This window comes from Podarcis vaucheri (assembly GCF_965113315.1).
Source record: "Podarcis vaucheri genome assembly, chromosome: 3".
In the NCBI taxonomy this organism is placed as follows: Eukaryota; Metazoa; Chordata; class Lepidosauria; order Squamata; family Lacertidae; genus Podarcis; species Podarcis vaucheri.
In genome coordinates, this window is record NC_138761.1 from 16,790,222 (window position 1) to 16,806,189 (window position 15,968).

At 39.6% G+C, this 15,968-nt stretch overlaps 1 protein-coding gene across 2 annotated transcripts in view; it reads left to right on the forward strand.

The window, feature by feature from the left end:
- FBXO11 (F-box protein 11) overlaps positions 1 to 15,968 on the forward strand; it is a 76,738-nt gene that overhangs the window by 41,555 nt on the left and 19,215 nt on the right. The window contains exons 2-7 of one of the 2 annotated variants that reach the window (XM_082217445.1): positions 766 to 893; positions 1,105 to 1,186; positions 11,579 to 11,720; positions 13,785 to 13,914; positions 15,134 to 15,217; positions 15,305 to 15,437. In XM_082217445.1, coding sequence (XP_082073571.1) covers positions 766 to 893; positions 1,105 to 1,186; positions 11,579 to 11,720; positions 13,785 to 13,914; positions 15,134 to 15,217; positions 15,305 to 15,437 — 699 coding nt within the window. Of the gene's footprint in view, positions 1 to 765; positions 894 to 1,104; positions 1,187 to 11,575; positions 11,721 to 13,784; positions 13,915 to 15,133; positions 15,218 to 15,304; positions 15,438 to 15,968 lie in introns of both variants that reach the window. The other variant, XM_082217444.1, reaches the window with a different exon arrangement.

The window sequence follows — 15,968 nt, forward strand, 5'->3', positions numbered from 1 at the left end:
ATTTCTCCCTCTTAGCCAATCTGTTTTCCTCCTTCCATATCACCCCCCTTTTCCTTCTACATTCTTAGTTGCTCTTTCTTTTTAGTTGCTGATCTGAATTCTGAAAATGACATAGATCTGGACGAAGTGCAGGAGAGTATCAGTGCTCCAGCTTACTCCTTCAGTATTATGTTCTTTTCAAGGGGGGAACGGTAACTATCTTCACAGAGAAGGGGAAAATGAGACGGTGGGAGCTTAGAGAATTCACTGACACCAGGGGAAGCCCTCATGGGTGCCATGGCAGCTGCAGGTGCCATATTGGCAACACATACTGTGTACAGTATATTAGAGTGGCTCTATCTTGTCGCTATTCTTGACTTTTGCTGCACTTGCTGCAAAATATTGCTGTCAGTATTTTAAAGACAGCATGGGGGGAAGGTTTGTGTTTTTATGTTGCACAATTACCTTGAGTTTGATGGAAAAGGCAAGTCTAGTATGTAGTACCTATAAATTCTGGAGATTTTTTTTTTACGAAATGATCTTCATTGTATTCATGAGAACCATTTCACAGTTAATGTGTAAAGCATACTTACATAAGAATTTGGGAAAATTAAAAATGATCCTGACAACAAAATAATCTATAGCAATGTAATTATATAGCACATTTCACCAAGATGTATATAAAGTTTTCACTGTGCCTTTTTGGCTTGATGTGACTTGAATGAAATTGTGTGTGTGTCGGTTGCAATCTTGTAACAGTTTTTTTCTTTTTTTGTTTCTTGATAGATGATGATGTACCTGCAGATATGGTTGCAGAAGAATCTGGTCCTGGTGCACAAAATAGTCCATACCAACTTCGCAGAAAAACTCTTTTACCTAAAAGAACAGCTTGCCCTACAAAGAGCAGTATGGAGGTATTTAAAAATTAATAATCATGCTTTCCCTTCTGAAGTAATTGCCTAGCACAACAGGCACAATACAGTTCATGGGGAGAAGGCCAGTGGTGGCCGTGGAGGATTTTTTATGTGGGGTTAGCACAAGCGGAAAGGAGTAAGGATTGACCATGTGCAATATGCATTAGAGGAACCTTGTGTAATCTAATTTTACTTTTCTAAAACTTTTCAGGGTGCCTCTACTTCAGCTACAGAGAACTTTGGTCATCGAGCAAAACGTGCTAGAGTATCTGGAAAATCACAGGATTTGTCAGGTAATGTCTTTTTTTGTTTGAGGGAGAGGGCAAAGAAAGTCTCCCAACTTTCTATTTTAATTTTAATTTTAATTGAACAGTTTTTAACTTAAGAAAGTAATTGGGATGGTAATGGTAATCTTATTTCCTTGTCTACTGTCATTTGACTTTTATAAGTGAATTTTTATGGTCTCAAAAAGATTTTTCTCAGAAATGGTTTCCATGAAGAATACATCATGTTGTTGTGCTACTTGAGTAGGCAGTGGGTGTACGGATGTATGTACAGGCTTATTTCCATTTCACCTTGCAGAAGAGGAGAGGGGTTTTTAATTGACACCTGGGGCTAGATCAGGGGAGGCACCAGCTGTAGGCAGGAGAAACCTAACAATGACTTTGAACTAGATAGGAAAATGGTAGTCCCATTTCTACACACCATTAAAAGTGGTGTCTTTGTGTAGCTACTTTTCCTGCCTGCACACTTCTGGGTAGGTGGACCCGGTTCAAGGGGCTGGTGACTTGTAAAACCTTCCACAGCCTGTACTGTGTGACTCAGAGATTACCCCTTCCAATATGAGCTGTATTTCTCACAGGGTTGTTATGGGGGAATAGATAAGGATTGGGAGAACCGTGTATGCCATCTTGAGCGCCTCAGAGAAAAAGGTGGACTATAAATGCAATGAATGAATGAATGAATGAATGAATGAATGAAATATACAAGATTTGTGTTATGACCATTATATCTTGTTCCTTAAAGACGATGATGATGATGATGATAATGATAATAATAATAATAATAATAATAATAATAATAATAATAAATTATTTTATTATTTATACCCCACCCATCCGACTGAGCTTTCCAGCTCCTCTATCTTTGCTCAGACATTCTGTCATTATTTTACATGGTGTCCCTCTGCAAGTGTTGCTGGCATGTGTGATTTTACCTATGGTCCTTTGATCAGTTACTGTATTCAGCTGCACCTTCACAAATAACTTTGTCCCTGTTTGGATGATCAGAAACCTTTTGGATTATGCTAAGAGGTTTGATGATATTTAATTGCTTTAGTTGTCTCTAACAGGGAGTGTAACAGCAAACCTTTATAAACTATAGGATATCAGGCTCACTAGCCTTATTTGATCTGGCAGGGGTCCTGATTTGACCTGCAAGACAGTTTCCCCCCGAGCCATGTCCATCTGCCCACAGCTGGCCTTAGTTTTGGAAGTGAAACTACATAGCTTGACTCCGTATGTAACTCAGGGTTAGGAAAGAGGCCTGAGTTCAGACGGCTGTCACACTAAAATAAATGTGAACTGTGCTGTTTGACACTGCAGGTTGTCAGGGAACTCCTTTGTGAGGAAAATCCTTACATGTGGAAAACTAGTGTGTTGAGGTGAAATGTTTTAGTCCGGCCACTGCCTTGACATACTTACTTTTGACTTGTAGTGAGTGAGTTGATTTATGTAGCAGAGTGACCAAACATGATACTCCCTCTGCAATCTGAGGTGGCAATAATCTTTATTTATTTGAAAGCATTTACAAACAGCTTAATATTTAAAAATCTGTAAGCTGTGTACAATATCTTTTTTAAAAAAATAAATAAAACACAACCTAAATCCAATAAAACAGCAGCATAAAGGCATATAAAAACAAATAAAACAGGGATTCAGGGGATTCTGGCATATAAAACAGGACCTGGCCTTGCTGGTCAGAGAAAGCCTGGGGAAAGGATAAGTCTTGCAGAACATCTAAAGCAATGTTTGAAACTCCCTTTTTTCTAGGCACGTTTTGTGACAGGAAATTTCATTAGTGCTAGCAGTTTCTGAGCGCAGTACCGTGCCTAGGATTTAAGATTAAAATGGGCACTGAGGGTGTGGGAGGAGAAATTCCTTCCCACTAGAGTTCCAAGAGATCGCTGCAGCATCCGGCAAGCTATTAGGTGCTGCCTCTCAGCTGGCCTTGCAGAAAGGCAGCGTTTCCCTCAGATTGGCTGCCCTTAGGCTAGGAATACAGCTATCTTTTCCCTCCATCCCGTTCCCATCATCATCTCATCCACTGAAAACGGACAAAGAGCAAAGTTCACACTGCCTTGCCTGGCTCTTTCCTCAAGTGAGTTGTGAAACACTCCCTCCCATCCCTGTCAGTCCTCCTTGAAACTGCTGGAGGAATGGGCTTGTGTGCTCCTGGAGCAAATTCTGAAAATGTCAGGGACACTGCAAAGGAGGGGGGTATCAGGAGAGGAGAGGAGAAGAAAAAGAGGAGAAATCTGGTGACTGCTTGCAGAGAGAGAGAGCATGCAGTGTGATAGCCTGTTTGTTTTTGCATTTCTCTCTCTTCTTCAGTGCAGAAGGGGAGGCTCCAATAAGGGGCTGGGTAAGGAGAGTTTAAACCTTTGGTGGAATTTCACAAATGTGGGATATGGAAGGAGAGCTTCCCATCCAGAGTCCATTTGAAAACCGCTGAGCATCTTGGTGGACCACTTAGTGATTTTTCTGTCTGTTTAGCAACTGTAATGCACTGTTAAGAAATTCAATCTGTTATACAATAAAATGCAATATATAAGCACAAAAGAAGCTATTTGGGCATCATTTAGGAAAAAATGGTTGCTTTCAACCCTGATCTGGATCTGCCTGTTACTTGGAATTAAATCCCAACCGAGTTCAATGGGGTTTCTGCATGGATTTCTTTGTATTCTTTGTATTCTTTTAAACTCCACATGCTTTATTTAGGTTTTAGTTGTCTTGTTTAATGTATGATGTGCTTTTAATTTGAAATATACTAGCCAGTTAGTTACGATGGTTTAAGTAGTGCTTGTTAAAGTGTTAACTACCTCAGACTCTCACAGTGATGCTTAAAAGCGAAACAAATTTTGGATTGGGATCGCTGAAGGCTTCAGTGGCCTTCAATGATCCCACTCCAAAATTTGTTTGTGAACTGGACACTCAAGGTGTCTCTGCCATCAGTTGTATAGGCCTGTAATACATGTTAATTGTGGTGCCAAAAAGATATATTTATATGAAGGGAAGGTGTATGGGGAGAATCCAGGGCTTGTCTGCAGAGTGGAAGGAAAGGAGGATTTTTTTTCTGTTCCCCCACTTCCAGCCACTCTCTGAAGACTGGAGAAGAGACTCTCTTAAGAAGATTAGCGGGGTGGGTCTAAGGTGCCATTTAGCTTCTAGCTTTCATATCTCAGTTTCTAACACTGATCTGATGGTTGCTGCTGCAAGTATAGCAGAGGGACACAGTGATATTCTTTTCCTACACGTGTGAATTAGTTAGTGTTCAGCTAAAATAAATGGCATTTGAAAAATTAAGTGGAATTCTACAGTGGAGGTAAATTATTAAAAGTTATATCTCAATCACACTCCTGTAATGAGTACTTCTATGAATAACCAAATTCTTGCCATATTTGTGATTTTCTTTCCCACCCTCAGAAGTGCTTAATATTGTGTATTCCTGACAGCCATGCCAAGAACTCCCTGAAAGCATATTGCTAACTAGGATGGTGATGATTAGAATTTGCAATCCTCCTGCAAAGCATATTCTTTTCATTAAATAATAGGAACAATAGGTCCTACTTGTATCTATATAAGTTCTTTTAAACTTAGTTTCCTTGAGTTTACGTGTAAATATATGTAGTTAGAAAAAAGTGACGTTCTTCATAAGGAACAGTTCTGTAGTCTATCCTTCAAGCTGTAGAGCCTGTCTACCTTCAGTTGCTATGGAGACAGGAAACATCCCACTGTGAAGGCTAACATGTACAGTGGTGCCCCGCAAGACGAAATTAATTCGTTCCGCAATTTTTGTCGTCTAGCGAATTTTTCGTCTTGCGAAGCACGAAATCCCATAGGAATGCATTGAAAATCAATTAATGCGTTCCTATGGTCAAAAAAAGTCCAAACAAAGCCAAATTTGGTACAACAACAGTTTATTAACTGCTCTTTAAAGTCACAGATACTGTAAAGAGCAGTTCAAAAATTTAAGGGAAAATAAATTAACTTTATAAACAAAACATGTCTTTTTTTAATAAAATTTTTATTGGTTTTACAGAATTTTTTAGCGAACAAACAAACACTTAAAAAGACAAACATACATGTATAGTTTCATAACATATTTTCATAAACCTCTTTTCTTGGACTTCCCAATGTCCATAATTTTATAGCAACTCCCAATTGTTGCTTTCCAACCTCTGTCATCTTAGTCCTCTCTATATTCTAGCCTTATATCACTGTATCCCTTTGTTTCTGAAAACCACAACACTTTAACATTCATTAAGTTTATAATAGTCCTTAAGATAACCTTTAAATTTTCTCCCTTCTTCTTCCACCGTCTCTTTTCGTTGGTCGCGGATTCTGCCTGTCATCTCGGCCAATGTCATATAGTCCATCACTTTCATCTGCCATTCTTCCAGAGTGGGTAGGTCTTGTGTCTTCCAATACTTCGCGATAAGTATTCTTGCTGCTGTTGTAGCATACATAAAAAAAGTTCTATCCCTCTTTAACACCAATTGGCCGGCAATGCCCAAGAGAAAGGCCTCTGGCTTTTTAGAAAAAGTACATTTAAGTACCTTTTTCATTTCATTATAGATCATTTCCCAGAAAGCCTTAATCTTCGGGCACGTCCACCAAAGGTGGTAGAAGGTACCTTCAGTCTCTCTACATTTCCAACATTTATTATCGGGCAAGTGATAAATTTTTGCCAGCTTGACTGGGGTCATGTACCACCTATAGACCATTTTCATAATATTTTCCTTTAAGGCATTACATGCCGTAAATTTGATACCAGTGTTCCATAACCATTCCCAGTCAGCTGACATGATGTTATGCCCAACATCCTGTGCCCACTTAATCATAACCGATTTGACTGTTTCGTCCTGTGTACTCCATTTCAGCAACAAGTTATACATTCTAGATAGATTCTTAGTATTGGGTTCTAACAGTTCAGTCTCTAGTTTGGATTTTTCCACCTGGAAGCCAATTTTCCTGTCCTGTTTGAAAAACTCCATTATTTGACGATATTGAAACCAATTTTGTACTTTATGTTTCAATTTCTCATGGCTTTGTAATTTGAGCTTATCTCCATCCTGTTCCAAAATTTCCCAATACTTCGGCCATCCGACCTCCATATTGAGTTTCTTCACTGCTTTAGCCTCCACTGGTGACACCCATCTAGGGGTTTTGTTCTCCAACAGATCTTTATATCTTATCCAAACATTAAATAGAGCTTTTCTAACAATGTGATTTTTAAAGGCACTATTGGCTTTGTCATACCATAAATATGCATGCCAACCGAAAGCATTGTTAAAACCTTCCAGATCCAAAATGTCTGTGTTCTCGAGGAGCATCCATTCTTTCAGCCAGCAAAAAGCTGCTGCCTCATAATACAATTTTAAGTCCGGCAGGGCAAAACCCCCTCTTTCTTTAGCGTCTGTCAATATTTTAAATTTAATTCTGGGCTTTTTGCCCTGCCAGACAAATTTCGAAATGTCTTTCTGCCACCTCTTGAAGCATTCCATCTTGTCAAGAACCTGCAAGGTCTGAAACAAAAATAGCATTCTAGGCAATACATTCATTTTGATCACAGCAATTCGGCCTAACATTGACAATTTCAAATTTGACCATATTTCTAGATCTTTTTTAATTTCTGACCAACATCTTTCATAATTGTCCTTATACAAATTCACATTTTTAGATGTCAAATAAACCCCTAGATATTTCACCTTCTTGACCACTGTCAGCCCTGTCTCCTCTTGGAATTTCTCCTTTTCCATATCTGTTAGGTTTTTTCCTAAAACCTTGGTTTTTTGTTTATTCAACTTAAATCCAGCTACCTGGCCAAACTGTTGAATTATTTCTAACACCTTTTTCGTACTAGTGTTTGGCTCTTGCAAAGTCAATACTAGGTCATCTGCAAATGCTCTTAACTTGTAATGTTTAGCTCCGACCTGTACACCTTTAACCTGCTGGTCATTTCTAATCATATTCAGCAGCACCTCCAGAACAGAAATAAAAAGCAATGGGGAAATTGGGCACCCCTGTCGTGTTCCTTTTTCTATCTTAAGTTCCTCAGTTACTACATTATTTACAATCAATTTAGCTTTTTGTTCAGAATATATTGCAGCCATACCATTCTCAAAACCTTGGCCTACCCCCATCCCATGAAGATTCTTTATCATAAAGCTCCAAGAAATATTGTCAAAGGCTTTCTCCGCGTCCACAAAAATCAGTACTGCTTTAGTGTTTATATTCACCTCTAGCTTTTCCAAAATGTCTATTACATTCCTTACATTATCTGCTAGGTGTCTTTTGGGGAGAAAGCCTGCTTGGTTCTTATGAATCTTTTCCATCAGCACTTTTTTAAATCTTTTTGCCAGAATGTCTGCAAAAATTTTGTAATCCACATTAAGTAGTGATATTGGGCGGTAGTTCTTCAGTTGAGTCTTTTCAGTCTCTGTCTTTGGTATGAGTGAAATATATGCTTCTTTCCACGATTCAGGTGCCTTTTTCCCCTCAAGGATCTCGTTACAAACTTCTTTTAGTGGTTGAGTCAACCATTCCTTCAGCGATTTGTAGTATCTGGAAGTCAGTCCATCTGGTCCTGGAGATTTGCCCAGTTGCATATTCTGAATGGCAGCCTCTATCTCTTGTTCTGTTATTCTCTGGTTCAGATCCATCTTGCTTTGATGAGAGATTTTTTGTAATCCATATTTATCAAGGAATTTGTCTATATCTTCTTCATTTTGCGGGCCTTGAGTATAAAGTTTTTTGAAATAACTCAGAAAGCAATTTCTAATTTCATTGGGTTTAGATATATTCTTTCCATCCACTTCTAGGCTTGTAACCGTATTTAATTTCTGCCTTTTCTTCAATTGCCATGCCAGAAGTTTGCCACATTTATTTGCTGATTCAAAAGTCTTTTGTTTCATTTGCTTTATCTTCCATTCAATCTCTTGGTTCATCAATTCCATATATTGTGTTTGATATAACTTAATCTCTCTTAAAATCTCCTGGGACTTTGGTTTTGTTCTTAATTTTTTCTCTCCTTCCTTTATCTTTTCCAAAATCTTTTCTTTTTTCTCATTTTGTTTTTTCCTCTTTATTGAGTTTTGTTGAATCAAGAAACCTCGCATCACCGCTTTACTTGCGTCCCAGATCACTCTTTTCTCCACATCGGCCCTCAGATTTATTTCAAAATAGTCTTTTAGAGTTTTTTGGGCCTTCATAAGGATCTCCTTGTCTCGAAAGAGGGTGTCATTCATTCTCCATCTGAATTGACCAGTTGTTGTAAGTTTCATCTCCATCCTCACGGCATTATGGTCGGAGCAAGTTTTTGGACAGATTTCTGCCTTCTTAATCTTTGGAGCCATGCCACTAGTAATCCAAATTTGGTCAATTCTGGTCCAGGTCATCATTGCTTGGGAGAAGAAGGTTCCCTCTCTCTCCAGAGGGTTCCTTGTTCTCCATATGTCTATCAAGTCCATGTTTTCCGTCATTTCAAAAAAAGTCCTAGGAAGTCTCCCTTCCTTGGTAACTATTAGTCGTTGTGCCTTGTCCATGTTAGTGGAGACCACACCATTCATGTCTCCCATGATTATCATATTGTAATCCAAATAGTCCGTCAGGGTTTCATGCAATCTCTTGAAGAAGTCAGATTTACCCTCGTTTGGTGCATAGATTCCGACAACTAAAAGCTTTTCTCCTTGTACTTGTATCTCCACTGCCAGATATCTCCCTTGCTCATCTTTAAACATCATTTTTGGGGCCCATTTCTCTTTCACATATATCACAACTCCTCTTTTTTTAACTTTATCTGATGAAATAAATTCTTGTCCTAGTCTTTTATTTATAAGTAATCTCCTGTGGGCTCTAGTTATATGAGTTTCTTGTAGACATATCAAATCCAGTTGTTCTTTGTTCAAAATATGAAAAACTTGTCTTCTCTTCAAAGGCCCATTGAGCCCATTACAATTCCAACTAAGGAATTGCAGAGCCATCTTGTTATTTTTCTGAGACTCCTCCAACCGCTCCAAGTTGTTGCTCTTCTTCTGATGGTGGTGGTTTTTGTCCAAACGAGAGGTTCAGAATGTCTAATGCTCTCCTCTGTTCTGCAATTGCGTCCACAGTCCCCTTCTGCAGGTCCTCCTGATTTCTTGCCAAAAATTTGTCTTTGTCTTGAATTGTCTTCTTTCCTTTGTAATCAAATGACAGACCTTGTGGAAATTCCCACCTGAAGCGGATGAAATTTTTCTTTAACAGAAGAACTAAATCCTTGTAGAAGTTTCTTAAATCCAAGATATATTTTGGGATGTCTTTAAAGATCTGTACAGCTGAGTTTCCGATTTGTAAGGCCTTTTCAAAGTGTAGTCCTAGTATTTTGTCTCTTTCCTCCTTGGTTCTAAATGTAATCAGACAGTCTCTCGGGGTCTTTCTGTCCTGCTTTTTGCCCAGTCTAAAAGCTGTTGTAATTTTAAATTCGTCTTCTTCCAGATCCCAACAATCAACAAACTCCCGTGTCAAATATTCCACAAGGTTGTCTCTTTCATTCTCTGGAATCAATCTCAATTTCAAATTTCTCTCTTTTCTCTGTAATTCCCACAAAGCCAAAGTTGCATCATGCTCATGAACCTTCTTAGCAATCGGCTCTAAATTCTCTTGTGTCTCTGTCTTTGTTTTTAGTCAAAGAAAAAAAGTCGCGAGACGTTTTCGTCTTGCGAAGCAAGCCCATAGGGGAAATTCGTCTTGCGAGGCAAATCGCGAACGGAAAAAACTTTCGTCTAGCGAGTTTTTTGTATTGCGAGGCATTCGTCTTGCGGGGCACCACTGTATTCTTTTTTTTAAAAAAGAGGGAGAGATCACGAGAGACTTCATGCTAGACTTCAGGGAGTAGCTAGAACAGGCTTCCTCAAACTTGGCCATCCAGATGTTTTGAGACGACAATTCCCATCATCCCTGACCACTGGTCCTGCTAGCTAGGGATCATGGGAGTTGTAGGTCAAAAACATCTGGAGGGCCGAGGTTGAGGAAACCTGAGCTAGATTGTAAGGCCAAAATACACACTACTGCCCTTTCACTTCCATTCTGCATCTTTGTAGCTTCTGAATCTTTTGCACATATATATTTAAAATTGAATAGGCAAAATGATCAGATTTGACCCATGCTAAGTTTTTTACATTCATCTAGGCTCACTAAATATCAGCCTAGACATCACAGCATACCCTCATTGCTTTTTAGCCCAGTCTCTTGACCTGTTTGCAGATGTTGAGAGGGAGTGAACGGAGGGGTAGAAAACATAATGTTAATTCTAATTTGCACCTGTAATTGTACTCAGCACAGTGTACATAAAGTTAAATCAGTTTTGTTGTTTTACTGGGGAAATGTTAATCCAAAGGCAGGAAATGAAGCTATCCTTAAAATAAAGTGTGAACTTCACCCCCAAAGGTACACTCTCCCATTGCTTCCCAAGACGGACGGATGCCAAACAGGGGCATCCAATGAAGCTGAGTATTGGAGGGTTTAGGACAGACAAAAAACTTTTCCGCACAGCCCATAGTTAAACTGTGGAATTCACTTAACACAGGAAACATTGGTGGCAGCTAACTAGGATGGCTTTAAAAGAGGATTCAAAATTTGTGGAAGAGAGGGCTATCGGTGGCTCCTAGCCACTGATGCCATTTGCTAGAAACTGCAGGAGGGGAGAGTGCTTTTGTGCTCAGGTCCTACTAGGCAGGTTTCCCATAGCCATAGCCATATGATTGACCACTGTGAGAAGAGGGATACTGGACCACTGACCTGATCCAGCAGACTCTTCTTAAATTTTCATGTTCACCCTGCTTCTTATTTTTGCCTCTTGCGGCAGCAGTGTTCCACTGACATCAGTACAGACAATGACCAGTTTGCATGGGAGTTATGTTTCTGATCCCCACATGCGTTGGCTGAATGCACACAAGCCCGCTCCACCCCGTTCTGCCCTGTTCTGCCCCCTTTGCCAGCCACTTACAGGTCGTTGTGATACGTGATGTAGCGGTCATGTGTCATACGCTTGTCATTCATTGCCTGTATATGTTAGTATAGCGTTCTGCAGTATATCGCCATACAAGTGTTAATCTTACTACAGCAGTGATATGTTCTGGCACATCTTTATCCAGTTGCAGTAATGAGAGGATAGAAATGTGCTGTTAGACTTTTATTGCTGATTAAAGCTTGCAAATCTAACTTTCTTTAGAAAATGAAATGTGTATATTTAAATGAAAAACTTGAATAACATTGATTTTTGTCAAACTTCTGCCTAAGTAAATCTGTTTCAGGTAATTCACTTGATTTTTGAGAGACAGAAACTCCATGATCTATGTTGGTGGAAATCCCCCAGACAGGTTGTGAACATCAGTCATGTTATTCATGTTTTATATTTAATAGCAGCGCCTGCAGAACAATATCTTCAAGAGAAGTTGCCCGATGAAGTAGTTCTGAAAATCTTCTCATACTTGCTGGAGCAAGATCTTTGTAGAGCAGCTTGTGTATGTAAGCGCTTCAGTGAGCTGGCTAATGATCCAATTTTGTGGTAAGTGAAAAGGTATTTTTGATTATCCTGAAGTATGTTATATATGCCATACACAATAGAAAAATTGAATTCATGAATATGTTTTCTAATTATTTTGAACGAAAGCAGGTACTTGAATTACATTTCTATTGCGCTCACCTGAAGTTGCACTATTATTTTTCTGTAGCTCGTGCCTCCTGTTTGCATTCTGGTTATATAGGGTTCTTCTTGCAATCTGCCATCTTACAAAAAAAATTGTTTATTTAGAATACATCCTACATTAAAGTCTGAAGAGGCTCTCAAAGCATCTTACAAAAGATGTAATAAAAGTTACAGTTCAAGCCTGGCATCAGGAACAGAAATAGCGTGGTGTCCCTCTGGTGCCAGGATTATAAAGGTGATAGTCCCTGCCCCCTGTCCTTAATCAGCCTTGGTCTTGCCCTTCACCCGTTGAAGAAGAGCAGGTGAAATTCACTTGGCCCATAATGGAGGCAAGTCTTCTCTTGCTTGCAGGTGGCACAATTGATTTGTGCCTGCATAATTGTTGAAATACACTTAAAAATATGCAGATGTTGTCTGCCATATGTTCCCATTCATAAAGTGGATTTTTGCTTGTTTGTTTTGCTTGGCTCAGGTTTTTCAGTACCCCCAATTATGCTCCAAGCCTTGTAAATAATACCAGCCATATAAAATGCTTTACGTTTCTTACTGCTACCATGCAACTCCTTGCCAACTTCTTCCCTCTAAAAGCTCTAGAATCAGGCATGCTTGTTCAAGTAAATTTAAAATATATCAATCTCTTTAACACTTGGATTTTACTGATGGAGACGGGTTGATGAATAGAAAAGTCTAAAAATGGGACACCTCCCACCCAACAGTCAAAGCCTGCTTATCTCATCAAAGAAACACTTGTCTTAGGATTTACACCCTTCAATTTATGAATGGTTCGAGGTAACTAAGAAGTGAATAAAGCAGCATAATAAAAACAGCAACAGGCAGGATAAAGATAAAATTAACAAACAAACAGGCGCCCGCCCTGTGGAATGCCCTCCCATTGGATGTCAAGGTGATGGACAACTACCTGACATTCAGAAGACATCTTAAGGCGGCCCTATTCAGGGAAGCTTTTAATGTATGATATTTTAGTGTTTTTTGGTTTCTGTGGAAGCCGCCCAGAGTGGCTGGGGAAACCCAGCCAGATGGGCGGGGTACAAATAATAAATTATTATTATTATTATTAAAACAAAACACAAAAATGGTGAGCAGATTAAAACATAGATCAGAGGCCTCTAAAAGCCTGGGGTAATAAGACAGATTTCACCTTGTACCTAAAATGGTAAGAAAGGTACCAGTCTTACCAGCTTAAGGAATTCCAGCACATAGCAAGCCAGGCCACATGTGGGATAGAATGCCAAGGTGTGCGGTTGGGGCTGCTGTTCAGACCTTGATTGTGGGAGGCGGGTAGTTTCCAAATAGCAGCTAAGGAGCATGCCTAGGCATTTATTCTTGCAGAACGCATCCTTCATAGACTATTATATGTGTGCTTAATATATGGTAGCGATGGGGAACTTATGGCACTCCAGATGTTGCTGGACTACAGCTCCCATCTTCCATAACCATGGACCATGTTGGCTGAAGCTGATGGGAGTTGGAGTCAAAGAATGCCAGATGGAGCACATCGTTCATTTTTATATAAGGATGTTGTTATTCCTGTTAAAAAGTCGCAAAGAGTGAGAAATGGTGCTAAATTTGACGCTGTTCAGCAAAATCCTTCTATGCTGTTAAGCGCATGTTTAAAACTTTGCTCACACCTAGACACGTACCCAAATAACAGTGCACATCTGGAAATATTGTTACTCTTAATTACTATGTTTTATCTTAAGTGATAATTCCCAAACTTGTTTAAAATAGGCAGCTCTCTTTGCTTGTCTGCTGTGTTCAATGGGCAATAGACAGCTTGAACATTGCTGGAAGTGCCACTTTCAAGTTTCCAATTTTTTTAACGTAATTTTTGATCCATCCGGTTTATACCTTTGTTCTGTTAAAGTCTATTCACACTTCTGTATTCTGGGTGTATTTGTTTAGGAAACGACTCTACATGGAAGTATTTGAGTATACACGTCCAATGATGCACCCTGAACCTGGTAAATTTTATCAGATAAATCCAGAAGAGTACGAACACCCAAATCCCTGGAAGGAAAGCTTTCAGCAACTGGTATGAATGCCTTTTTAAAAGCATCCTCATTGTATTTCATGTTGTTTTAGAATGTTTCAAATGCTGAAGGGGGTGGAGGGGGGAGGTATGTGGTAATTCCCCCTTTTCCTCCTTATGGCCTGGTGAGCATTTGGACTTCTCCTTTTTTTCGGAATCTTTTCCCACTTCAGTTAGAGTGTCTTCACTGAGATCTCAGTTCAGTCTCAGCTTAAAAATCAGCACCTCAAATGATTTACATTTAAGGTTCCCCAGCTCTCGGTGCCAACTATACTTCCTCATTCTAATCTGACCTTAATTCTCCTATACAAATTCATCTTCCCTTGTTCTTCCACTTTTTTATTCTTCTGCCATAAGACTCCTCATGCTTCAGCAGTGCAACTGTCTTTTAGCAAGATTTCTCTTCATGAACGAGGCATTGGCCTGATTCTCATGCCATAGTAAACATAGTTTAAAAACAAACTATGGTTTTATGTATGCATGCTGGTCAAAAATTTCTGGGGCACTCGTGGTGCAACTGTACTGTGGATGAAACAAGCAAAAGGTTGACTTGTTGTGAAGTCTGACTTAGTACCATGAGTGATTCAGACTTAGTGTAGAACACTGTCACCACTGTCCAGAGTCATTGTGGGAAGGTGAGACAGAATACAGACTGTAACTAAGTTTGTCTATAATTACAATCAAGACCAGAAAGCATAATTTCAGGGACAGAAGTCATTTAAATCACTGAATGAGGAGATGAGTGTTGAATCAAGTACAACAAAGTATCTGAAGGAAAATGAGGATGTGCCAAGATTGCTGCAATCTTGTAATCTACAAAAATGGTGGAACTACATTTTCGTTGTGTTGTGTATGCCCCATCCTGCTTTTTAGCAATGTAGTTCTTGGACGATGTCATCTTCTGGAATGAGGGGTAGAAACTGAGGAAAATAACTTAGCTCAGGGTTACAGTTTTGATTGGAAGGCAAAGTCCTCAATAAGATTCAGTTTCCCTTCTGTTGCCAAAAGTACAGCTTTTTCAGTTGTACCCGAAGCAAGCGACAGATCTTGGACTCCAGATCCACCTACTGAGCATGGTTAATATCAGTGCTCTGAACTCTTTTGAGGAGCTTTGCAATGCTACACTTGTGTGTGCTGTCTTGTCTCTCTCTTTTAAAATGTAACCCATTGGTCGTGCTTCATTGTAGGCTTACCTCAAAATGCTTTCCCCCTCCATTTTCAGTATAAAGGAGCTCATGTAAAGCCAGGATTTGCTGAACATTTCTACAGTAACCCAGCAAGATATAAAGGAAGAGAAAACATGTTGGTAAGTTTTTCTGAATCACTTCAAGTGAATATTGACATGCCTTTCCTGTGGCTATTTGTCTTACAACTACTTCTTGTTTTCTTCTAGTATTATGACACAATTGAAGATGCATTAGGTGGGGTTCAAGAAGCTCACTTTGATGGACTTATCTTTGTTCATTCTGGCATATACACGGACGAGTGGATATACATTGAATCTCCAATCACCATGATTGGTGCAGGTATTTAATTTGAAAGGCATCCCAGTATCAGTAGATAAATATGTTCTCTCTTGAATGTTTCTGGATAGCAGGGAAAGAAAAGGAAGCATGGATGATGTGACTCCATTGTACTCCATTGTTTCACAGAGCACTTTTTATTGGATTTTTTGGAGGGAGGGGAAGAGCATCTTCAAATTACCTACTGCCCGAATAAAAAGATATAATCTCCCAAGATCTGTATTAGATCTCCCTGGTCCTGAATGGGATAACTGTGGCCCTGAAGGACCAGGTGCGCAGCCCAGGAGTCATTTTGGACTCAAAGCCGTCCATGGAGGCACAGGTAAATTCTATGCCCAGGCCATCTGTATCAGCTCCATCTGGTACACAGGCTGAGACCCTACCTGCCCGCGGACTGCCTCGCCAGAGTGGTGCATGCTCTAGTTATCTCCCGCTTGGACTACTGCAATGTGCTCTATGCGGGGCTACCTTTGAAGGTGACCCGGAAACTACAACTAATCCAGAATGCAGCACCTAGACTGGTGGACTGGGAGC